Here is a 25,024-nt window from a genome sequence, read left to right as displayed (position 1 = left end):
GGTGGTCACCCATCCAAGACGGATAGAAGAGGCTCTGTAAGTTCGAGATTTTCCACTGGGAATCAATCATCTACAGTCTCGACCACGCTGCAGATTAGGAATTTTTCATTCTTCTTCCTTCTCTTTCGCCTCCTCCTTGTTTGAAAATATTTGCTATGAAAATGGGGTGAAAATCCAGCGCCATATTCGCCCCCTCCTCGCCTCCAGGTGCGAGAATCCATAGTCCCAACGTCCTCAACCTGCGACCATGACACGCACGCATCTGACCTAGATATCGGTCACATGTCGGCACCAAGAAGTGTGGATATTGCCGGGCCGGTACGGAGAAGTGTGCAAGATAAGATCCTTCCTCCCCCATGGGATCATGGTTGCAGAGGGCAGTGCTTTGAACCGATGAAAATTGCTGACAGACAAAAAGCCCAGCACAGGGGAAATTGGTGATTAATGGACGTCGGACAGGTTAAAGTCATTGCAAAGGCCGCTTGTAGCCGCCAATTGCCGCGGGAACCCTTCTCATCCCTCGTCATCTCCCCTATACGAACCCACCCCCTCAAGGTTTCCTTCGTCATTGGCACCTTTGTTCATATGGATGACCTTCACCGAGCGCATAGCGACATCGGTCTGAGAGGGGCCTTCATCATTTGCCAATTGAGACTTGTCATTGGTAACTTCGGCATGTCCATGCGCCCTGCGGTTTTTCTTCTCTTTATCTACTCCATATGCTGTTCCGGCACGGACTTGCCATGCCATGCCGTGCCATGCCACGCCTTCATCTCCTTTCAGCGTCTCCAGCCGACTCGAGAGCATTGGACAAGCTGAAAATGACACATGTATCATTTAAAGTTGAAGCTCTAAGCTGCACTGCTCAGGTGCACGCCGACTCGCTCTTGCCAAGTGGCAGAATGTCACCTTGCGGAGGCTGCTTATATAAGCAGGTCAACGTCGTTCCCAGGGTCTAGGTCGAGTCCCGCGGTCACATTATGATGAAATTCAAACGAGCACCAAGTGTCTCTCGTTGGCTGCCTCTTGTTGTAAGGCCTCTTCGAGATATCTCCTGCTAGGTCAGGAGAATAATGGGGGAGAATGGCTGAATCCAGATGGAGAAAGGCGCCTTCAGGTCACTTGGTACAAAAGTGTGTTGTTGAGAATTTTTGGATGACGAGACAGTATCTCGTCGGTATGAGGAGAAAGAGAGGCGAGATCTCCTGAGTTTGCTTTGCTGTATTACCTGCTGGGAGAAATGCTGGAAAAGGTCCTTGGTGCAGGTTCAGCCAATTCAAGCAAGAGGGCGGCTGTAGGGATGAGTCAAGAGGGAGGAGAAGTGCACGAGCCATTCTGTCCTGGCGTTATGATGAATCTGATTTGGTTTCAACACTCTTGCTGGTGCAGAGAGGTTCGAGCGTGGTCGAGAATCAAGGAGGCTGCCCTGGAATAGTGATGGCTGGCTGGTTGGTGGTCGTTGCTAGGCAGCCAGCCCCAAGTGCAGCCGCCGCCTCTGTTGGTGCAGCTGGCTGGCTGGCAGTCACATGTCAGTTCGTCCCAAGTTACAACACATATAGAGGCGTTCAAATTATGCACTACCAACAATTGGTCAGGATCTGGTGGTTGGCTGGTGTAGTGGTCAAGCGCGTTACCGCGATTAATATTGAAGACATCTCAAACCACGCTATCCAGAAATAAAGCAATCCCACCAGACTTCCCATGAGACCCAGACACAGTGACAACCTACAGCCCGCCGCTGCGACGGCCATGGTTGAGCCAGCACTGCAAAGAAATTCCCTGAAGATCGAAAGGAGGGGCGCGCTGTAGCAAGCTGGGAAACAAGAGTACCAGCTTGGCAGGGCGTGGAGGACCAAGTCCTTTTTTTTTGTCCCTTTTTCTTCTTTCCTTCATCCTCTCTTCCTATTCACTCCTTTGCCCTTGCGTCCTCTCCTACATGTTTTCGCAAACGTCGCAAGTTCGAGTCGGGCAAAAGTCACCTTTTTCGTTTCTTTCTTTTTTATGTGCAACTTGTCAATGTTTCAAATTGCAGATGGAGGCGTGACTTTCTGAATGATATTATTACCAGGGGAGCGCCTGTTCGAATCGATTGCAGCGACCTTTTTGTCAACATTTTGCTACGCTGAACCTTGGTCTGTTCGGGCCAGCCAAACTGTCCACTGCTCAGATGGCTTTATCTTTGACAACTCAATGGATGACCACACAATAGTTGAACGGAGAATTTTCTGCAGTGTTCGTATGCATCATCATCTCCCTGGTCAGCTCTCAGCTGCCAGGCGATATTTTCATCACATAAACCAAAGAAACTGAGATGTTTAATTACACAGTCACAAAAAAGGAAGACTGTCAAGTTCAAATAGCTAAAGATTGGCTTACTGAGGGAAAGAACACTCCGCACGAGAAAGAGATAAACGCGCCATCCCGTACCGCCAACAACCACTACCACCACAAAAGCACGAAGCTATGTCCGAACCGATTGATGGTTCGCGATCTCCCCACCCTCAAACCGCATAGCTCACCGACTCACCCGAGCTTTTGAGCCTCGGCGGCGCCACTTCCGTCTCTTCCTCCTTCTCCTGCAGATGACTTGTGAGGTGCTGGAAGCTACCATCCAGCGGACTCGAGATGATGGTCGTCCTCGTCTGCCGCTTCGACGACGACGACGACGATGCCAACCATTTACCGCCGCTCCCACCAGCAGCAGGGTCAGTGTCCCTCGCGCTCAGAACAATCGACGACGAACCTGTCCGTGTCCGCGACCGTGACCACGTCGACGACAGCACGCTGAAGCCCGTCTTGAGCACGGGCCAGATCTTCTTGCCCACCAGCTGGCGGATGGCGGGGAGGCAGGCGATGGCAAAGCACGACGTCAGCTCTGCGTAGTAGGCGTAGTAGGTCGCCCAGATCAGGCTCTGGTAGGTGTAATCGGAAGTATCTTTATTTTTCACACGACAGAGGGAGGATTAGAATCAAGAGATTTCTCTCAGTCTTGACACACACACACAAAGTAACGGGGAGCGGGATATAAGGAGGAAATACACAGAAGAGAGAGGGGGGAAGAAGAACCCTAAAAGGAGAGCAAACATACCTGGATCACCCTGCAAGCGGTACAGCACGAAGCGCAGAACAGCGACCAGACACGTGAGGATCCCCGTCGCGAACACAGCAACAACGCTGGCCTTCCTCCCTGTCCGCATCTGCAGCCTCCACACGACCACGGCGGGAATCACAACCAGCCACACATCAAACGCCGCGTTGACCGCCGAGTACGCCCCGCTGCCGTCCCAGACATCATCATACTTGCAGTCCGCAGGCAGGTCCAGCACAAAGTTGCACGAGAAGGGCCGCGCGACGAAGAAGGCCGACACAAAGTACGAGAGCGCCAGGAGCGCGTTGAACAGCTGCGTGGCCAGGAAGACCCACCACAGCCGGGGCCCTTCGAAGATGCGCTGGTACAGGCAGATGATGGAGGCCTTGCACAGGCCCAGACAGAGTGCGTACAGGACTGCGCGGGCAAAGTCGATGCGCCAAAAGGGTGGGAGGTTGGCAAAGTCTAGGGTCCAGTAGTTGTTATAATCGCCGTAGTGGCCTATTAGCATGCACATGATGAATTGTGCGACCAGAATTGCCTGTTACGTACGATAATGTCAGCGTCAGAACAGTCTCTCTCTCTCTCTCCAGAAAAAGGAAAAGATAAGAAAAAGAAACAAAACAAGAGAGTCAGACATACGTAGGCCACAATACACGTCCAGTCGTCCCAGCCCCATTTTCCCAGCCCTATCATTCTCGCCGTAATGCGGAGCGAGAAGAAGGCCGTCTGTATGATGAACACGATAATGGCCGCCGTCCAAAAGTCTGGATCAACGCTCCAGACCGGTTGGGGCATATCGCAATCATAATAAAGTTTGCGGAAGCTTACTATCAATAAATGGAGTGAGTATGTGTGGAGAGCGATCGAGTGAGAGGATATGCTCATCAGGAAAGAGGGATCTTCAAGAGGGCACCGAGTGTCTGAGGGTAATAGAAGAACGACGAACTGTAGTAGTCGGAGGCGGCGACGCATCCGTCCGAGAGACACTCGGAGATGTTATTGAAGCCAGTGTCTGAACAGGCACAGCCTAGGTTTGTCGTGGAGTTACATGATGCTTCGATGCAGTTGATCTAGATGGGGCAAAAACCGAAATCAGTACTTGCACGTAGGCCCACTCTCTACATCTGCGAATGCAAAACAAACGCAAGTCTCCTTGAAACGTCTCGAAATGTGAGGAAAACGTAACTTACACCACATTCAGTCAGAGAAATCTCACTGATATTTCGAGCACCGACTGTCGCGGTGAAGACAAGAAGGAACGAGAAGAGAATGTAGAACCGGTAAATAGAGCATGCCATAGTGAACAACCTTCTACTGTGAGGAATGGAAAGCAAAAATTATAAGGAGTGTTGTCACCACCAAAAGGGGGTTGAGTATCTTGAAAGGAGAGGAGAAGGGCAACTGGTCACTGGACATATAGAGAGCACCTTTCACGTATGCACAAACGCAGCCATCAATGAAAGAGTATCACTGACACCCAGGCACCATGCCGAGCCGGGGAAAAATTTCAGACAGCATTTTTGCCAGACCGTTTCCTTGAATGGTAGATACTCCAAAAGTTCCTGATGATGGTCGCCTCTCAGACAGGTTTTTTTGTTCGTCAAAGTCGGAAGCGAGAATGATGCAAATTATGAAGGCGGGTCACACCGGTTGAAAGGATATGGCCACACTTACTTAGTACTTAAAGTAGGCAGGACAGATTCGACATCAGGACACGCGGGCCGAATAGTCATTATCGTCATGATTACAAAAATCTGGCCAGCTTGCCGCGGTTAATATCATACTGTAACAAATCAAGCATTCTCGCCTGCATACTGATATTGGCCGTATGCAGAGACTGTCTACTGAATTGCACCGCCCCCGCGACCATCCAGCTATCTGAGTCTTCCAAATAAGTATGCCGTCTCTAACGCCGCAGGTCGGAACCTCCAAAGCCGAGTCATAGAAAGACCAAGGCTCTTTCAGGAAAAGTAATGTCATAACCTCGTTCATTGACTCGATTCCTTTCTCTCTCACTGCAAAAAGGCAAGTTGTGGCGCTGGATACATTCATTCCATGCGCCTCTCCGGGACCCGATCAAAGGAGCCTTGGAAGTGGTGGCTGTCACGTCTGCAGTTGTCAAAGAAGCGGTACACTTGGCTCGACCTTGTTCACGCACTCAATTTAGCACAAAGCCGGGGGGCTAGGATTTGACAACCCGCGTTCTATAACTGTTCTTCTTCTTTCTCGTGCGCACAATGCTGCTATGATCGTCTACTTTGTCGATGAATGTGGTCTCCGAACAAACTGACTGTCCCTAAAACTACAGGCTCGGTTCTTTGATAACTGATACATTAATTTCAAATCATGGGTCAAGTTTACTGACATAATATATGAAGGTCATAATTGGAAGATGTGTTTTTGTTTGAAGTAGGTTGATTTTGATGTTTAGTTTGAAGGAGCTCGGATTGCTCTGGCCCTCAAGCCGGCATCCTGCTCATGGATAGACCCTTCACCACGGTTCTCCATCTACCAATACATACCCAACCCATGCCTTATGTACAAGGTATGCATGGAAGGATGTAATGGAGCGGGGGCGGGACCCGGGTCAGTTCCCTCTGTCTTTCCTGGCTGCGTCTCATCGCAGCCCGTCTCGCTTCTTTATGGCTGTGTGTCTTGCGCTCATGACCCGATACGTCCACCGTCTTCTCCCCCCCCCCCCGAAATCGTGCATCCTCGGCCCTCCCTGATAGATAGATATCCTTTTTCATCGCTCCTCGTAAAAGCTGGCGTTCAATGCCGTCCAGCATCACTTTCGAATATTATAAATAACCACTCTGGTATGCAAGTGAAGCAATGTGGTCGATATTCGACCGCATCCTGGCCGATCGATCACTCCAACATGTGGCCCATGATCCTGGAACAAAAGCCGAAAACCATTCGAACGCCGTGAAAATGTGTGTGGTACGATGGCCAAACCAAACTAACAAAAGAAATGCAAAAGTCTGCCGATTTGCGTGGAAACTGGATAGGCGGCGGTAACTTAATCTCGCAAATACCAATAGTACATGATAAAGAGAGTTTCGATCAAGGTGTAAGGAGCCGCCGCAGATCTACTGTCGGAAGTGGATGCGGATGTAGAACTCGTTTCTGAACGATCATCGGTCGGCTGGGAGAATTGAAACTGGTCGTAGATAGCCGGACACTCTCGTCCCGGCGATGAATGCTTGCTCTCGTGGAATATGCTCTCGCCTTCAGACAGTTTACATCATGCCTAGTCGCGTCCTCCGCTTCTCCATTTTTGGCATCGGCGGGGTCAGTCCCATTCCAGGTCCTCCAAGCCCTCTCGGTAAGGACTGACCCATCCTGCCGTTACCAGAACCCATTGGTCTTGATGGGAGACCGGCACCGGGTGGAGGTCTCATTCCTGGTCGTCCTGGGGGCGCTAGGGGCGAACTGCCGTAGCTTCGCTGGGAGCTCATCGAGCTCATTGACGGGGTCCGCCGTGCGGCCTGCAGTCGCCGCCACGCGTCCTTCTCACAATACGCCCTGCCCCCGACCTCGAAGTACCCGTCGCTGAGGACCCTCTGGCAGTCGCCGCAGCGGAAGCAGTTCACGTGGTACTTGGTGTAGCCCTCGTCCTCCAGGTACTGTCCTTCGATGCCGTCCGCGCAAGTTCCGCAAAGGCTGCCGTTCTCCTTGTGGTAGTGAAGCTTGCAAAAGGGCCTGTCGCCGTGCACATAGAACTCTGCCGTCTGGAAGGGTGCACTGCAGCTGGTGCAGACGAAGCAGGCCTTGTGGTAACGGCCTGTCAGCCTCCCATCAGCACTCGACACGGACTTCCCAGTGATGGCCAAGCCACACGCCTTGCAGTTCCCTCGTGACTTCTGCACAGCGGTGTCACGACGGGCGTTCGATTCTGCCGGTGACGGAGGGAGTGCCTTTGAACGCGATCCTCCTTGGATAGCCGGATCTTGGCGCTCAGTCCGGTCCCATTTGGACTGAGGGGGTGATGATGGCGGTCGGCCGCCTTGGATAGCCGGGTCATATCGGTCGTTCGAGACCGGTGATGACCGCGTCTCGGGACTTGATGGTGCTCGCAGCTCCGGCATCGGCGGGAGCTCCTTCGGTGCCAGCTCGTCCATTGACGACTGGACATCACTGATCAGGGTGTCGAAGGACGATCCGCCCTGGGATGGCTTCCGAGGGGATGTTGCAGACCGGGGAGGACTTGTGCTCGAACTCGGCTGGCTGCCCTGACTTGAGCCGCGGGATATGGACGACGCGATCGATGCTGATGGCGAGTGGTAGGGGTTATTCATTCCAAACTCTGCCTCCAGGTTGATGCTGGGGTTCTTGATCGGTGATCGCACCAGGCTTGTCCGCGGCGGTGGTGGCCGCGACGTGTCACGAAGTCTGTCTGGCCTGGGCCCCGGAGCTGAAGGGGCGCGCAGTGGCTGCTCTAGCCTCTCCAGCCTCTCCACCGGTCTGTTGGGGAATGTTTCTGAACGATTGAGGGCGGCAAATGAATCTGGCTGATCGTCCCTCCTGGTCGTCGGCGGGGGCCCAAACCCACCATACCCATTGTTTCTGGGCATTCTTGGTGGAGCATTGGCTGCCATCCCGTTGCTTGACGCAGATGTGCTGTAGCCATCGTTGTCGGCCTGCTGCCGCGGAGGGGGCCCTCTCATGCCGGACACGGGCGGTGGTGAGTCTATGTCCTGTGCGTAGGGCCCTGCGGAGATGCTGTCTATTCTTGTTAGTAGATTGAGGCCTTGCTTCTTCGGGCTCGTCACCGGGTAGGCAGGCTCTGGTTCCATGTCGCCGAAGCCGCCATAAGCTCCAGGTCGCGACTGTGGCAAGCCGGGTTCATCGTTGACGGCGATCGTGGGCGCGAAGTAGTCATCGGCCCTGCCTATACTGGGCCGTGCACCAGGTGTTCTTGGCGACACGCTCCTGGAGCCGCTCGAGAGGCTCATGGGCGTTCGTGGTTGGCGCGAATAACTCCGATCTGTCCAATGAGGGTCAGCAGGCTAGGCACTCGGTAGGCAAAGCGCCTTGAATATTCGACTCACTCGCAATGGCGGTATCGACGGGCGGTATAGCACCAATCTTGTCGTGTACGCTCCTGCCCATGGGCATGAAAGTGTCCATGGAGGAACTCGGACCTCCGACGGTGGCAGCGGCACCACCAGTAGCAGAAGCACTACTTCCACCTCCAGGTCCAGCGCAGACGTGGTCGCCCATCATGGAGATTTCGATCTCCTGTCCACATGATGAACATTTGATAGAGGGCATGAAACTCGACTCTCGAGGTATCGCTGCCATCTTGTCCCTCTGAATTCGGAAACAATAATGATGAGGATGTACCGTGGAGCCCTCTAACTCCCTACTATAGTTCTAATCGATATCGAATGCCCGCTGGGCGACATGTGGAAGGGCTCTTGCCTTTCGCTGGAGGTCGCCGAGCGGAATCAAGACCCGGGTGATAATGTGAGGGGGCGGTATGTAGAAGTTGTCTTCGTTCGCTGTTGCCTGTAGAACGAAATATCCAATTGCGAGTAACGTCGTCGAAGTTTGTTGGTGTTGAAAGCTCAATGCAATTCGTAAGAAGACGACGAGAGAAGACAGTACGGAACAGTTACGAAAGATGATTGCGGGATCGCCGAGATCTCAGATTGGCGACTGGGTGCCTAGACGCAGCGGCAATCCGAAACGTCGTGAGCAGTCTGACAGGTTTTCTCTGATGTTCCGGGTCCATGCGAATGCGGTCACGGGTCTTCTGTCTTCTGAAACTGGGCAAAGAAGAGGGTGGTAGGTGGTGGGTTGTTGGTGGCGGTGGGATCGGCCCTTGGGCGCTCGGCGACAGGGCCAGGTACAAGGCCAGAGGGAAAACAGAACGGTCGGTCAGCTGTGGGAGGGGGCAGCATTAGAGAGAGAGAGCGCGCGCGAGAGAGCGAGCGTGTTTCGAGGACAGTCAGGAAACACACCAAAAAAAAAAACAAGACGGATGCGAGGTGGGAGAACAGCTAATTGGGGCGAGACAAAGTCTGGATTCTCGTCGAGTTGCGTGTGCCTGGGCAGCGTTGCGGAAGTGTCTCGAGTTGGACGGTGGACGGGGGCAGGTGCGTCTCTGCTTTGGACTTGGGATGGGTTGGTGGTGGGTGAAAAGTACGAGGTACAAACTGAGAGACACAGCAGCAAGTGGCACAGTGCACACCTGGACATACAAGGGTACAGGGCACGAAGGTGAAGAACAGGCCCCCCCTGCTGTCGTCGTTTCTGTTCTTTCTTCGAGGCCCTCCACCCCAAACGGGAAGGATCGGGTGGGCTGTCGGGCCCTGGATTGGCTCAGGCGACCCCTGCCTGCATAAGCACCCCTGACCCCATGTCGTTGGTCTGCGGCAGGCCCTTTCTCTCGCTGTACCTATCACACCCCAAGCACAAAAAGTGTACCAAACAGTGCCGTAGTACGTACACTTTGAGCCGCCGCTTGTTTGGTCCTGATGTCCAGTACCAACTTACAGTTAGTGGCCTTCAGAACTGGTCACAGACGTCAGAGAAAACAGAGACTACAGCTGAAATAACAAGACGTCACAACGACCCCATGGCCAATGCACCCTACTGCCAAAAAAAGAAAAGAAGAGGAACTGGGGGGGATTTTGTGGAGGAACGGTTTATCCTACAAGTCGACTGATCACGAGAAGTTGTATTTCGGAAAGGATGGCCTGGATGGACCACCACATTTTGAACCCCACCCGAGAGAAAACCCCCCAGATTGCTATAGCACGCCAGGCCAGAAAGGGGAAAGGGAAGGGGGAGGGGGGCCCGCTGGTGGTCCCTGAACTTGTGCAGCGAGGAAGGATGATAATGGGAGAGGTGGGAGCCTCTCGAAATTGCAAGAGCAGGTAGAGGGTGACGATTTCTTGGTTGACACCATGAGGCTATGCCCAATCTGTAAATTACAAGAGAGAGATGGGCCCCCGAGTCCGTTCCACAGGTCCAACGGGGCATTGGACATGGTCGATCATCGAGATAGCACCTATTTTTCTTTTGTGATCAGCATCCTCATTCCTCTTTTTTATCGCGCACTCTTTGCTGGCTTTCGTCGGGTAGTCGACTATGGTACCATACTACGGTCAAATTCCCTTCTGATCATCTGCCGTCAAATCTCCATCTCATTGACTTGTAGCCACAGCACTAGATGCACCTAGCAAATAGATCTTCAGGGTAGCAGCGCTACTGCTACTACTGAGATTGTCCTTTCTTCTCAGTGGGGCATCGAATTGAATCACACGAGTCTCAGCCAGCCCTTTTCACGACACCAGCACGTCCATTCGCCCTGCATGAATCGGTCGGTTGTCGCCATGACACAGCTACGTAATGACTGCGCGTTTCCCGCCCTTGCGCATACCACAGCTGAGCATTATTGTTTTGTATGTATAGTCTCCATAGAATTAGAAAAAGAAAGACCAGGGGACACGTGTGTGTTTCTTTTTCTGGCTCCGTCCTCGTCCTCGTCCTCGTCCTCGTCTCTTTGCCAGGACGGCTCTGCCGTTGCCGTAAATGGTGGTACCGTAGCAGGCATAGTCAGAAGACCCCCTGGCTCAAATCCTGTACAAATAATGAGTACATAATACTAATGGTAGCAAGTACGTACAGTGGTACCAGTTAGGGGGTGGGGTTGAGCTTGGTTCCCGCGAACTCCCCACCGCAACACCGACTGCAACGGACCGGGAACAGCCCAGTTGTAGGTCGCGATGCCGAGCAACCTGAAAAAAGAGAAGGAGGACCCTCGAATTTGAATGGATTGGAGGTGTGGTGGTGTGGGCTTGATTGGACAAATTGCGTTTACGGGGTACCTGAATGACAGTGAGATACTATAGTAGTTGGTCCCCTAAGTGGCTGGTGGTTCAGTGATTAGGCCAGGGATCGCATGTGCACCTGTGCGCTTGCTCTTTCTCGTCTTCGCTCCTGCCCTAATGTTTATGAAATGTCATAGTGCCATGCACGTACTATACAGCAACATCGTGTTGCTGCCCTTCAGCCCTGAAACTAATGTCCAACCGCAATGTCTGAACCCGAGTTTCTCAAACCTAAAACAAACACTCCAGGCCTTTCCACCCCGTCCTTCTAGAAGCTTTTCACTATAGCCATCGTCCTCGTCCTCCTCCATATTCACATCATCATCATCATCATCATCAGAATATCTGCTACCATCAGCCATGGCGTGATCATCAATTCACCAGGTTATTATGGTCCCCATCAGACCTCCAATTACCATTGAACTACAGTATTTCTCATGTGGGAGCATCAATTTACCATAGTACCTTCGAGTCAGGTTTACGGTCACGACAAACTCGTCCATCTAGGTGATCGTCAGCATCGGGCCGGGGGGGGGGGTCCTCCTGATGGTGTGCAGCGAATATGCAAGGCACTCAAATCAGAGGCCCTTCCTTCCAACCCCTCTCAGCAGCCCCCCCCCCCGCTTCCAAGATGAAGGGGCATATACCGAGCACCTTTCTAGCAGAGCTGCTACATCAGTAGCATGTACTTAGTGTACAACACAAAAAAAAGCCAAGATCACACGATCCCCTCTTCAGGCTTAGGATCGCGCCCAGCCAATCTCACACCCACACCGCTTTGGGAAAAGGCCCATGTCGCATCCACGCCGATCCAAACTCTGCTTATCTCTGCAGTTGTTGCCCCCTCCCCTGTCTATTCTGCTTCTGCTTGCTTTCTTGCTGCAGCGCGACGCCTTGTTGGGTACGTGATCGTCTCAACCCGCCAGATCCTGCTTCCTGAAGGAACTTCTCTGCGTCCCAGGAACGAACCACCTGGTGGCCACTGCTTTTGGATCCCCGATTCTGGGGGAGGAGATGATGCTTCTCCCCTCCTGCTCCTTCGGCCCAGAGCTTAGGTTTTGGGATGGATCAATCCTGACCCCGAAAGAGGACAACGTCATGCCGTCTGGGGTTTGAGAAACCTCGTGCTCGACTTTGTCGACATATTTGCCCAGTGGAACGTGTACAACGCGTCTCGAAAGACAATTCCCCCGCCTCGTTCCTGTCTTGCTCCGACTCGACTCGGCATTATGGCATCACACGGGTCGTGGAAGCCCCTGGAACTGCAGAAGTGACAAGATCCGTTGACACAGCTTAGCGGCTTGTCTTTTCCCTTTCTCTTCCTCTCTCTTTTCCTTTCATTCGTTCGTGGCCCTCCTGGTTAATCAAATGATGCGTCCGGCAGTCATGTGCGTGGCATGCAGACTAGCCAGATCCATCTGTCGTCGCGACGACAAGGGAGATGAGCACAGCAGGGACCAAGCCTCGAGCCACAGGAACTACGTGCCCGAACAATACCCGTGTATCACGCCGCCGGACTATGCATATCAAAATGCCAAGGGACAGGCCGAGCCGGCGTTGTCCCAGCCTAATGAATCTGGGTCTTCGCTGGCATCAAGGACAGCCTCCTCCGGACCCGCGCCCCCATCCATCCCCCATCAAAATCGCGACCCGCATCGTCGTCCCGTTATCGCGTGTTGGCGTCTTTTGAGACCTGACCCTGCGTTGCCCTGTGTGACCGACACTGGATGGCTCCTCCTTGAGAAGAGGCGGTATCCAGCAGGGCGCCTTGTTTTATGAGCTGCCTGAGGTCTGTACGCTGGGGGCGGCACGCTCGGCTCTGAGGGCTGATTCGCGACAATCTTCGGGATCCTCTGGTCTTCGCTTGGGACCTGCGACGTGAAGTGACCCCCCCTACGGCTTCTCACGTGATAGCGAAGAGGGCGTGCCAATGACGCCCAACATTGCCTGCCGTTGCTACTGTGGTCTTTGGATCCTCTGGGACCTTTTGGAGTGTACTGGAGTCTCGTGTCCGACATGACACGCGCTCTCAAAATGAATCCATTGTCGCGAGGCCGCCCAGAAGTTCATAGGGAGGAACAAGCAGGGGGACCGTCACATTGTCTGAAACCTGTTGGTAGGCTGAAATGGAGGAGGAGAAGGCGAGGAAATGATGGACGCTCTGCGCATGGTGACCATGTGGGCAGAGATGATGATGATGATCTCTTGCTCCTTGGGGACGATTTCGGAGCCCCGATTAATGGTCGATCTGTGGAGCATGAACCCGCATTTGATGTCGCACGTGCCTACAGTACTATGTAGTACCGCTAGTACGTGTGAACGCCGTCCGTCCAAGAAGCATGTCCCATGGGGCTGGCTCTCGAGAGTGTGGAGTCGCTTGAGAGAAACGGAGAGAGAGAGAGAGAGAGAGAGAGAGAGAGAGAACTGTGTTCGTCCCCTCTCCACTTCCTTAAACCACAAGTCTCCTAATTGCCGCAGCCACAACCACCGTTCTTGACGAGCCTACTATGGCAGGGGTTCGTCTGTAAACATGGGTGGGCTGGCGGCCGGGGCACGGACAGCATCTTGGGAAGACGCAAATGTAGTGAGTGCTTTCTAATACCGTGATAGTAGCTAAGATCCAGGCACGCGGTTACTACAGGAACGCAGCGAATGAAGTAGTCCGACATTGCTCGAGGCGGCCCTCTCCTACGCAAGCATGTGATTACCTTGCCTCTGGTGCCCCTGCTTCAGGATCTGTCCGTCTGTGTCTTGTGTGTGTGTGTGTGTGTGTGTGTGTGTGTCTGGTGCAGTTGACATTCTGCCTACGTGGGGGAGAAATGGAGAGAGAAAAGAGAATACCCGAGGCACGTCGCCCTTGGCACTTTTGCATATGCTAGCACAACCTACCACGGAAGCTGTTGGTCTTGGCTCCTAATCTAAAGGCGTGAGGCTAGCAGCCTTCCAAGACCATATCCAAGCGGGCATCTAACTTCCTTACCGGTGAGAGACAGAGCTTGTATGGGTCATCGTGGCCAGGAGGCCTCATAAGACAAGAGGAGAGCACGATACGAGCCCATCCATTGCTTAAGCGGTAAAGACTGTGGGTGTATTTTCTTCTAAGTGGAGCTAATAGAAAAGGGAGGCAGAGGCTGTCGAGGTATGCGACAGGCTGGAGCACAGAGAAGCGAAAAGACTCTTGAACATCAGCCCTCTCCGGCCGTCAGGAAAGGAGAAGAAGACTCCCGGTTGGGAGAAACATCTTCAGGGCACAGGAGCAGCAGCAGCAGCAGCAGCAGCCGCAGCCGCAGCCGCCGCCCATCCCAAAGAAAGAAAAGAGATCAGTTGAGCGTGGCAAAAACAAGACACCAAAAGGGCAACTCTGTGGCGCTTAGAACAGCTTGTGCTCGAGGGTCATGTCAGACTCAGGCTCGAGGCCGACACAGGCGCGGAAAATGTTGGTCAGGGCGGCGCGCTGCTTGGCCAGGGCGTTGACGACGGGGGTGCCGGGGGGCGTGAGGGGCGCCTTGAGCATGTAGCTGAGGACGGACAGGACGCTGTGGAAGGACTTGTACTGGCCGTCGGACTCGGCGTCGCGCTTCCACTGGACGCGGGTCATCATCTCGGTGAGGAGGACGAGGTCGAGGATGAGGGGTGAGGCGAGGAGGGAGTCCTCGCAGACGTTGAAGATGGAGATGGTCTGGTGGCCGCCCATGAAGATCTCGGCATAGTACTCGTCCAGGGCACGCTTGTTGTCGCCCACGGCAGGCATGTACTTGATGACGACGGTGTGGTCCGGGTGCTCGCCGGGCTTGTACAGCACGTGGTTGGCCTGGACCATGTCGTCGACCACGTTGGACTTGGAGATCTCCTTGCTGCGGAACTGGGCCTGGGAGCTGAGGTTGCGGCCGTCGTTGTTGCCGAGGTGGTTGTAGCTCGCGATGCTCGTCAGCCGGATGCCGGCGCTGATGAGGAAATCCACCAGCGCCGACTTCATCTTGGTCTGTCCAGATTTGAAGTCGTCGCCGCCGACAAAGGCGCCGTGCCGGGACGCCAGCTCGACCGCGCCGGGCACAAACGTGTTCTGCGGGCTGCCGTTGATGAAAGGCGCGCCCTCGAGGATGGACGCCACCGCGAACACGGTCGAGGGCGATACTTCGGCGTGGCCCGCCTCGATGGCCGCCAGCAGGTGGTCCGCCGTGTCGTTGACACCCTCGACCACGTCGGCATACCGCTCCGTGTTGGCGGTCCACAGCACGACGACGCGTTCGACGCCGTGTGTCTCCTTAAAGGCACGGATATCCGCGCGGATCTGCTCGACGTGCGCCTTGCAGGCTCGCTGGCCCGGCAGCACGTTGTCAGCCCTGTCGGCCTGGTTGGCGGCGATGAAGTCCGGGTAGTAGATACTCGGCAGCGGGCGCATGGCGGCCATCTCCTTGCGCACAAGGCCCTTGAGCGTGGGCTCGAGCACGCCCGCGCGGTCCATGGAGGCCGCCAGGTCGGCGGAGCTGATGTCCCAGCCGCCGACAGCGAGGTCATCGGGGTGGACCATGGGGAGCACGTTGTGGAAGGGCACGTTGACGTCCTGGCCCGTGGCGTCGTCGGTGCCCAGCTTCACGGTCGAGGCCATGACCACGCTGCCGTAGTAGTTGGCCGCGCGGGGGCCCTCGCGCGTGTCCCAGGTCAGCTTGCGGCGGTTGGCCAGGAGAGCCGCCGTCACCGTGCTGCCGTTGTTGCCGCCCCAGCCCACGAGCATCATGCCTACCTTGGGCACGCGGCGGTCCGTCTTGAAGTTGTACACCGTCTCGCGTGGGGTGGCCACATACGATGACGACGAGGACGAGGAGCGCGTGACACTCGTCGTGCGGTACGTGTACTTGGACAGGATGGACGTGTCCGTGTACTGCACGTTGGGCGAGTCGACCGTGAAGAGGGGCACCCCTTGGTCATTGTTGGTCCCAGCCGATAGCCCGTGGCCGACGTTGCCGTTGCGATCATCACCAACACCACCACCACCACCACCACCACCATACGCAGAGTCAGCGCCGTCTTTCTCCTCGGCGTGCGGCGCCATGCTTTCTCCTCTGAGACCCTTTTGTCTCTTTCTGTCTAATGATTGACTGGCTGAGAACCTTTACACTTAACGCGTAAAGGTTGAGTCCGCTGCCGCTCCGCTAGCGGCACAGCGGGCTCCTGCGAAGGGGTGGTGAACCCTTTACGAGGGGGAACAAAAGAGTCAGCATGGTGTCTTTGATCTCTATCACTTTATGAAGGCCGGTCCCTTTTTTTTTTTTTTTTTCACAAGGGACCAAGAGAGAGGCAGAAAGAAAGGAGAGAAGCATACGAGTTGAGGAGATTGGAAAACGTTGTGACGGATTCCGGTGACCGCAGCCCTGAGGTTGCGATCGTCTGTTTTTGGACGGTTTGTTATTTGTTTAAGTGGAAAGAAAGGTAGGTGGTCAAGAGAGATTCCAGTTTATTGTGAAGTCCAAGCTTGTAGGCAAAGACGAAGAGTTAATATTCCAATGATTTTCTTCCTTTTACACAAAATGATGAGAAACACACAGAAGAAAAGGAGCAGAAGGAGGAGGAGGAGGGGTTGGGAGGGCCGACACCGCAGGGTCGTTGTTTTATACCCATACTCACTTATCTCCCTACTAAACTACTTGATACCTCTAACTGTATGCAGTTGTACATTGCACAGAAGTAGATAGCATGTATCGTAGCGTACTTTATGCAAAGCACAAGTTTTCTGCAACAAGCCACCAGAATTTAGGCGGTGAAACAAAAGAAGAAAAGAGGGAAAGTGCCTCCCGAGCTTACCGCTCGCTACTTTCTATCCAAGGAGCTAAGCCCGTCCGACAAGACCTCGTATCCCTACCTCTCCTCTCTCTCTCTCTTGCTGCCTCTTTTTCACATGGGAGTCGAAGGGGGGGGGGGCGGGGGGAGAAAAAGTTGTTGGGATGTGGGAAAAAAAGTGGCCGGGAACCCTGTTGTGCGTGCAATTAGTTCACTTCCTTTCTTGAGAAGTGACATATCTCTTTCTTGCTAGGTACTCACTACGTACTACTTACTGTATGGTACATACTGTACTGTACTGCTCTATACTGTGCTGGGGCAGATGGTCTGTCTGCAATTGTATCTACACACCAACCAATATGGTGAGGTGAGGGATCGCATTGTTGACAAGTGGATGTTCATGTACCACACGCACATAGGACACGTACTCACTCACAAGAGAGACGATGATAAGAGACAGAGAGAAAGAGCCCAGTCTTCTTCAGCTGGTCCAAGATTGAACTACCAACAGTCATCGTTCATGTGTTCTCGTTTTTCTGTTTACTCCCTCCCTCAAATACCGTTTCCTACCTCAAATGTGGCCATTTTACTGTCAGCCCAATGAAGCAGCAACCTCGTCCTCCTCGAATCACGTCTCTCCCTCCTTATTCTTGGCCTTTGCTGCCCTCACGAAGAAACAGTTGGACTATTGATACGCCATTCTCTCGTGTCAGATCAAGTTACTCTCGCAGACAATACGCTTGAACATGATATGATGTTGTTGTTAGATGCCACCCGCTCCCCTCTTTTCGCACTCTCCCCGTTTTAACAATTTGGGGCGAGGAAAAAGAAAATTATAAACAATCGCTGCGTTCCTGGTTTGATCATTCCCTATACGGAAATATTGGAGCACCCGCAAAAGAAAACACCAAAGTTGGTGAAGGATATATAAAAAAATAAAAAAATAAAAAACCAAAAAAAAACAACCGAAACGATATGCGTATGTGTATGCGTATGCAAACTCCCCAGCGCCATGGCCTACCCCCCTCGTGTACCTTTTGTTTTGGATATGCCGTTGTCCTGTCCCATATGATTTCTCTTGTCTTAAGAGCCGTTTACTCCAAAAAGTGTCACCACCCCCGCGGTACCACCACCACCACCACCACCACCACCAGTTCTGGATGCATGACTGGTATCTCATATGATGTCACACGCCCACATTACAAAGCCATAGAAATAATAAAAATAAAGTCCAGTTTTCGACGATTCCCCCGATGCCCTGGAGAGAAGGAACAAAAGTGTTATGGTTTTTTGGTCGTCTTGATTATATCTCGGTAGATGTGTGAAATGTGTCCCAGCGTCTGACTGGCAATCAAATATTCGTTTCGGGTGGCGTGATGTTTTTCTTGGCCCCCTCTTCCAGATACCAAGCTCTGTTGGGCTACTGGTGGTTGAGTAATTGTCGCTGGGCGAAGAAGTGGTCCAAGGATAGTGGGCCTCATGATTTCCCTGGCGAGGCCAGTCCGTTGGGATAGGGCTTCTCGAGAAGCTCCGTCGCCGAGACCACGGGCCCCTGGTCTTTCTTCTCCTTGTTCCCTGTAGTCGTTGGCGGCGATTCGTCTGGCGTCGTCTTCCTTGTCATCACGCTCGCCGTCTCGGGCTCCTCGGGTATGGTCGCAAATTTCTGCAGCACCTGCTTGAGCGCCGGCCTGCGGATGGGCTTGGCGAGAAACTCGTTCATGCCCGAGTCCATGCAGTCCTTGACGTTGCTCGCGTCCGAGAAGGCCGTAAGCGCCACGATGGGCGCCTTGTAGCCCATCTGTCGGATGAGCCGGGTGCTCTGGAGCCCGTCTAGGTTGGGCATCTGGATGTCCATAAAGATCACGTCGAACCGCTCGTTCCGCTCAAAGTTGGCCTTGACCAGCTCAAAAGCCTCCTGTCCGTCCTTGGCGATGGTCACGTCGACCACAGACTCGAGCTTGAGCATCCTGCTGACCACCTCGATGTTTGTGTTGTTGTCGTCCGCCACGAGCACCCGGAGCTTGCCCTCCCCGCCTTTCTTCTCCATGGCCTTCTCGAGGACCGCCATCTTCTCCGCCTCGGTCTGTGGGGGGTTGTTGTTCTTGGCTGTCGCGAAGAACGGCTGGCTGAGCCCGACGAGCCGTGGTTGCTTGTCCAGGGTTGTTGTCGGCGCTGGATTGGCGGTCTCAGTATGAGCCGGCGTGTCTCCTACCGATTCTCTTCGGGAGTCAATTAATACATCAGATGTGACGCTAGGCGGCCTGGACCCCCGTAGACTGCTCGATGCCGTGCTAGAAGGTCTGGAGAGGGTGGTGGTTGTTATTGTCAGCTATCGCACATCAGGGCGCATAAAGGTTTTCTCTGGAGTGGAAGTCTGCTGCTCACTTGTCCTTGGTATACTTCAACGGAATCTGCACGATAAAAGTCGTGCCCACGCCCAGCGTGCTTCGCAGAGATACATTCCCCCCCATAAGGGTTGCCAGCTGCGAGCATATACTGAGGCCCAGTCCTGTTCCGCCGAACTTCCTGCTCAGGCCAAGGTCACCCTGCACAAAGGGCTCAAACACCCTGTGGTGCATGTGCTCTGGGATACCCGGACCGGTATCCTCCACCTCGAATTCGAACATATATGTCTTGGCGTTGGGCGGCGGCGGCGTGACAGGCCTCTCAACACTCGAGGTATGGGCGATGGTCCTGACTTCGGTGGGATTGATGGCCAGCGCCGTGCCCCTCTGAACCTGGTGCTGCGCGTTCGACGTGCCCCCCTTAGAGCTCGCTGAATGCTGGGAGCCCGATCCTAGACGGTGACGGCTGCGGCCGGGGCGACTCGAGGTCCTAGAGAAGGAGGAGGCCCGAGACTCGTCGCTTGTCTCTACCTCTCCCACACATCGTATCCGTACCATGACCTTTCCTCCCGCAGGGGTGAATTTCAAGCTGTTGCTGACGAGATTGATCATGACCTGCAGGATCCGATGCTGGTCTCCCCAGAGACACATGTCTTTCAGCCGACCTATACCAGGGGGCCCGACAGCAGGAAGCCTTCTGTCCAGAGATTGCCGTTCGGGGCTGCCGGTCAGGTCGGTAAAATCGGGTCCAACAAAGTCGGCAGTAAGTGTGATCCGGCCCTCCCTAACCTGCTTGTCGAAGATAGATAGAATCTGAGAGCGGATGTCACCAAGCCTGAACTCACGCTCCTCCAAGGAGACCTGTTGACCGATCTGGTTCTTGGAGAAGCTCAGAAGGTCCTCTAGCAGGTGAAGCAAAAGATCGCCTAAAGCGCGCGCACACACACACATACACACACAAAGGTTAGCCATGGTCATTTGGAAGAACAAAACACCAAGAAAAAGATACGCCCCGAGTAAAAATAAAAGGGGGCGACAGAGTACACACCGGACTTGTACAGCGTCTTCAGAGACTGCTTGATCCTGACGACATCATCCTCCTCCATGCACACGGCACACATGCCCATGATTCCGTTGAGCGGCGTCTTGAGCTCGTGGGAGATGTTGGCGATGAACAAGGTCTTGCTCTCGTTGGCAGCCTCTGCAGCCTTCTTGCTGATCTCGAGCTCCCGCGTCCGCTCCTGCACCCTGCTGTCGAGGGAGTTGTACTGCTTGAGGAGCTCGGAGGTCATCTCGTTGAACACCTCGGTGAGCTCCGTCAGCTCGTCGGTGACCAAGACCTTGCGGACCTCGACCTTGCCAGGGATCTTGAAGACGCGCCGGTTCGGATCTGTGTCCGTGTGCGAGCTCGCAAACCTCCTCCGCCGGCGCCGGATCTCGCGAGAGATCCACGCGATGAAGCCCTTGGCGGACCGTTTCGATGTGCTTCCCGAGTAGTTGCCGTTTGCGTCGTAGCCTTCAAAGAGGTCGAGCTCGTCATGATACCCCGGTGGGGCGACGGACCTTTCCGTGGCGGCCTTGAGCCGGCGGATGGGCAGAACGCTCCAGTGTGCACAGGGGATGATCAGCAGCAGAACCAGCCCGGCCGTGCCAAAGGTACAGCCCAGCAGGATCTTGCGTAGCGTGTTGATGGGAGCAGTCGCCTCCCAGCGGGCCTGCTCCACCACCACGGTCCAGTTGACAAGCTCGTTCTGCGTCCGTGCATACCCGACAGAGACGGCGGTCCCCTCTTCGTTGTGCGTCCACAGGTCGGAGCTGGCATTGTTGACCTCGGCAATCTGCTTCGAAAACTCCCACAGTGCGGCTGGGTAGTCCTTCAGGGGAAACGAGGCACCAAAGTCTCCCGATTCGGACGCCGCCGTCTCGTGTCTGTTGGTGCCGCCCGCGGCTGGTTGCGGCGGGAGGACGAAATGCACCGAGATGTTTTCAAAGGTGGACAGATCGGGGGGAACATAGGTTGCGTTGCTCGCCGGGTTGGATGCGTTAAACCTGTTGGAGCCGGCCGTGGGGCCGATGATCAACAGCACGCCGGACTCGCCCATGCCTTCTCGTGAAGAGACCACATCGACAATGGTGGACGCCGAGGCCACGACCGTCATGTAGCCCAGGATGAAGGTCCCACCGGCGTTGGATCTCATCGGGATGGTGAGCGACATCAGGGCAAACGTGTCGTTGATGACCAGCGGTCCCAGCAGAAGACCGGCATTCTCGCTGAGGCGGACATCTGAGAAGGCGTAGGCTGCGTAGACATTCGTGTTCGGGTCCGTCGCGCTGGCGGCGCCTGTGTCCACGTACGTGATGTTCGGATACAATGAAGGAGGAAAGCCGCCATCCTCGTCGCCTAGATAGACGGGAGCGCCGGCCGAGTTTTCGTAGGGCAGCAGGATCTGTGGGGTGGTGAGCCCAGTCACGTTAAAGAGGCCGTACGAGGGGCCGGTGCTGTTTCTGGAGAAGATCTTGGCCTGGTAGAGGTTGCCACTCCCAGACCCCAGCGCACTCTGCATATCCGCCTCGGTGTTGACCCAGTTGGAAGCGCTTGTGTTGCCCTGGTAGAAGGTTTCGAGCGACTGCTGGATTAGGATCCTGGTGGATATCGTCTCGATCATGGTCTGGACGAGCGTGATCTCGGAGGCGATACGTGTGGCCTTCAGGGAGGCAGCCAGGGAGAGGCTGTCCTCCTCGACGCCGACGACAAAGTTGTTTACGTAGATCCATGTCGGCACGGAGAGGATGGCGAGGGCGAGGAGGACGGCAAAGGTGACCAGGAATGCGAGCTGCTCCCGGATGGCGATCCTCACCCTGTATCTCATGTTGGGCGGTGTGTGATAGACTATATCAAGTCTGGGTGGAGCTCTAGCAGGGCCGGCATCCTCTGGCCATGGAGCTCGAGCCTGGTTGCGCCGTCAAGAGTGAGAAGAGTGTGTGAGAGTGTGAGATCAGGATTCACCTGAGCGAGGCTTGCCGCGTACGGTGTTACAGAGAGAGCGTCAGTGAGACGATGTCCGAGGCGACGGTAACACAGATACTCGGCCGTTGCCTAGCCTCCTGAGTTGAGGGTTGATTTCGGAGGGAACACAAGATCTCTAGGATATAGAGAAAGAGAGGCAGAGATGAAGAGCGTGCCTGGTTGCGCAATTTGACGAGAGGGCCAACCACAATGAGGAGAGGAAAAGTTGGTCGGGTCTCTGAGAAACACAGTAGAGGTCCCCACTGCCCCCGTAGCCTCGTAGTCGTTTTTAATATCTCCCGTGGCGCTGTGGTGTCGTGTCCTTCGAGGAATGCCGAGATGGGTGTCCTTTCGCACGTCGGGGGTTGATGAATGTGGGTACCAAGGCTGGAAGGCCGTCGAAGGCCCCGAAAGAGGGGGGGGGGGGAGGGTTGTTGATGCGCTGGCGGCGGCGGCAGCAGTAGCAGTCGTAGTCGTGACAATGGTTGCGACGCGAGAGGAGGGAAGGCGAATTATGTGTATGAATGTGTATTAATATAAAAATAGAAAGGGAGAAAAAGAGTGTGTGAAAACGATTATGGAGAGAGAGAGTTTTGGAGGGTCTGGACCCAGAAATGGGAGGTGGACTCAAAGTCTGTGCCTGTGCCAGTAGCCTGTTCGTGTCTTCCGTCCCGCCGCGACGTCGATCACGGCTGAAGTCTCCAGCTATTAGGTTGGAACAATGATCGGCAAGTCTTGCTTTTTCTGCTCTGTCCTCCTCTTGACAGAGGTTTGAGAATCTGACAGGGCAGATCCGAGGGTTCAAATCACCTGCAGGCAGATGGATCGATGCACCTGGCCGAGAACTTCCCCAAAGGTTGATCCTGGACTTTTCTTGCTACTTATCCGGGGATGGCAGATGTTCCTCAAACGGCCACTGGATTGAAGGCTGTGGACAATATCGACAGGAGGGCGTCGATCGTCGAATCGATGGTTTCTTTCAGGTGAGGAGTGAGCGAGGGGCCAGAGAAAAGGGAGTTATGAAACAAGCAAGAGGGAGGGCACTTGAGAAACATTGAGGCCTGCAAACATGCGATGCGCTGCACGAGGGAAAGAAAGGGAAGTGCACGCATGAGAAAGACTTACTGCACCGGGGGGGGGCGTGCTGGGTATAGTGGGTCTCAACCGCTGGGGGCGCCCTGGTAAATCCCAGGGCGTATCCCTGGGGCCCCAGACCAAAACCGACAGGGGGGAGAAGAGAGGGGAAAGAGGGCGACTATGGTATTCTAGTGCTATGGGACACACACCTCAATTCTGCAGTAGAGGGCTTAGTACATGTGCCATCAGCCTGTCAGAAGGATGGGATGGGATTGTGCTTAGATACTATGGTACTGGGGTCGACATCTGACTTTTGGAGAACCTAACAGTCCAACCTCCCTTGCAGGCTCATTCACAACACACACACACACACACACACACACACACACACTCTCTCTCTCTCTCTCTCTCTCTCACACACACACACACACCCACCCCCCACATCCTCTCTCCTACTCACTCTCAGACACACCCGTACCATGGTAAGAAGAGACAAATTGAGAACCATGTAGTAACCAAACGGTCAATCTCGGTCTGTCGTCCTCAGGTGGGCCTAGCCTTTGCGTGCTCCCTCGCTGACTGGGCCAGCCTATTGCCTCAATTTTCTCAGAAGGGCAATTCCTATCACCCATGCAGGAAAAAAGGGAAAAGGAAGAAAAAGAAAAAAGAGGAAACAGGGGAACCCAGGATCGAGGATTGCTGAGGGGGATCGACTCCGGCGCATGGACTCGTCCGGTCCTGTAGGGTCTAGACCACTCGCAGGCATCTCTTGCTAACCACAAGCGGATGCCCTGAGAGGGTACGTATCACTGCTGCACCATAATACCATAGCCGCGCTACGGAAAAACCTCGTAAGCCTGTCTACGCATCCATCTTGTCTCACCGAAATAAAGAAGCAATTAATTATTCTCTATAAATTTTTTTCCCCCATTCAATGTCTCTTCTCTCTCCTTCTCTCTCTCTTTTTTCATTTTTATTTTATTTTTTATTGAAACTGCGATTAGAGTTATCGTGGCTCAGATCTCCTCGTGGCCCCCATGTAGTCTTCTCTTCTTCGTTCCCCTTATTGGCCATGCCCTTTGGGGGGGAACATAGGTTATTACTTACTAACAACCTCGGAATAAAGTAGCCAACTGACCCATCGCCTCGGCACGGCCGGGTACATAGTAGTCAACTAATTTCTACCCCCTCCCGAATAGGAAGAAAGGGAAAGACAGAAAGAAGAAGAAAAAGCCACCACCGAAAAACAAAGTGCCATTCCCTACAAGGCGGACGAGCTGGTTGAGGCTGAACCATACATAGCAATAATAATAATATTAATTATAAGAATTAAAAGGAAGGCGGAAAAAGCATTTTCCTCGGCATCCTGGCCGTAATGTTCATTCTCAGCCCAGATGGATAGATTTTGAAATCTTAAAGAGTAATTCTAATCCCCGCAGGATGGTAAGCCATGTGACAAAAGAGATGACCGATTCTGTGACCCGCCATCACTCTATTTGAACCTCAACTCTAATCCTTTTTCTTCTCACGACATGTCTAGATGGGTGAGGACTGATAGAGAAAAGAGTAAAAGAGGAGAAGAGAGAGAAGAAAGAAAGGCCAAAGCTTCTCTGTAAACAGTCCATTCCCTGTAACAAGCACCGAGCTGAACGGTGTAAAGCCCTCGCGCGGATTCGCGCCACGTTTTTGCCCTTCCAGCCAATGCCGTTCCATCCAGATGTCGCATTCTCAACCTTGAAAGCCAGCCCTGAAAGTATCCAACAACCCTTACATCGACGGATGGGCTCCTGGGAGAAGCGGTGTAATCATTGTCGAGTGAGAGGAGAAGAAAAAGAAGATTGAGATTGAGATTGAAGGAAAGAAAGCAGAAAAGAGAGTAGAA

At 54.0% G+C, this 25,024-nt stretch overlaps 6 protein-coding genes across 6 annotated transcripts; all 6 read right to left on the bottom strand.

Annotated features, from left to right (window-relative positions):
- Positions 1-2,501: 2,501 nt before the first annotated feature.
- On the bottom strand, positions 2,502-3,886 carry M406DRAFT_334388 (uncharacterized protein; the record flags this gene model as incomplete). Its single annotated transcript, XM_040920931.1, has 3 exons — positions 2,502-2,935; positions 3,089-3,629; positions 3,731-3,886. 3 exons carry the CDS (start codon positions 3,884-3,886, stop codon positions 2,502-2,504), a joined length of 1,131 nt encoding a protein of 376 aa, XP_040771750.1.
- Positions 3,887-6,333: 2,447 nt separating this feature from the next.
- On the bottom strand, positions 6,334-8,368 carry M406DRAFT_99365 (uncharacterized protein; the record flags this gene model as incomplete). Its single annotated transcript, XM_040926455.1, has 4 exons — positions 6,334-6,957; positions 7,135-8,103; positions 8,146-8,198; positions 8,281-8,368. 4 exons carry the CDS (start codon positions 8,366-8,368, stop codon positions 6,334-6,336), a joined length of 1,734 nt encoding a protein of 577 aa, XP_040771749.1.
- Positions 8,369-8,475: 107 nt separating this feature from the next.
- M406DRAFT_103490 (uncharacterized protein) lies at positions 8,476-9,146 on the bottom strand (the record flags this gene model as incomplete). The annotated part of the gene is made up of 1 exon (XM_040915068.1): positions 8,476-9,146. A coding segment is annotated over one exon (169 nt), but the record flags the coding sequence as incomplete, so codon positions are not given.
- A 3,594-nt stretch (positions 9,147-12,740) lies between these two features.
- M406DRAFT_324486 (uncharacterized protein) lies at positions 12,741-13,606 on the bottom strand. The gene is made up of 2 exons (XM_040919874.1): positions 13,546-13,606; positions 12,741-13,363 (listed from the first exon to the last, which is right to left on the bottom strand). Exon 2 carries the CDS (start codon positions 13,192-13,194, stop codon positions 13,030-13,032), a length of 165 nt encoding a protein of 54 aa, XP_040771747.1. The 5' UTR covers positions 13,195-13,363; positions 13,546-13,606; the 3' UTR covers positions 12,741-13,029.
- A 389-nt stretch (positions 13,607-13,995) lies between these two features.
- M406DRAFT_83493 (uncharacterized protein) lies at positions 13,996-16,468 on the bottom strand. Its single transcript, XM_040926036.1, has 2 exons — positions 16,259-16,468; positions 13,996-16,127 (listed from the first exon to the last, which is right to left on the bottom strand). The coding sequence occupies exon 2, from the start codon at positions 15,986-15,988 to the stop codon at positions 14,306-14,308; it is 1,683 nt and encodes a 560-aa protein (XP_040771746.1). The 5' UTR covers positions 15,989-16,127; positions 16,259-16,468; the 3' UTR covers positions 13,996-14,305.
- Positions 16,469-18,190: 1,722 nt separating this feature from the next.
- Positions 18,191-21,928, bottom strand: M406DRAFT_93599 (uncharacterized protein; the record flags this gene model as incomplete). Its single annotated transcript, XM_040926255.1, has 3 exons — positions 18,191-19,013; positions 19,099-19,984; positions 20,107-21,928. 3 exons carry the CDS (start codon positions 21,926-21,928, stop codon positions 18,191-18,193), a joined length of 3,531 nt encoding a protein of 1,176 aa, XP_040771745.1.
- Positions 21,929-25,024: the final 3,096 nt, after the last annotated feature.

This window comes from Cryphonectria parasitica, assembly GCF_011745365.1.
Source record: "Cryphonectria parasitica EP155 unplaced genomic scaffold M406scaffold_9, whole genome shotgun sequence".
NCBI lineage: Eukaryota > Fungi > Ascomycota > Sordariomycetes > Diaporthales > Cryphonectriaceae > Cryphonectria > Cryphonectria parasitica.
The sequence above is the reverse complement of the archived record's forward strand: the minus strand, read 5'-3'. Positions and strand labels throughout refer to the sequence as shown.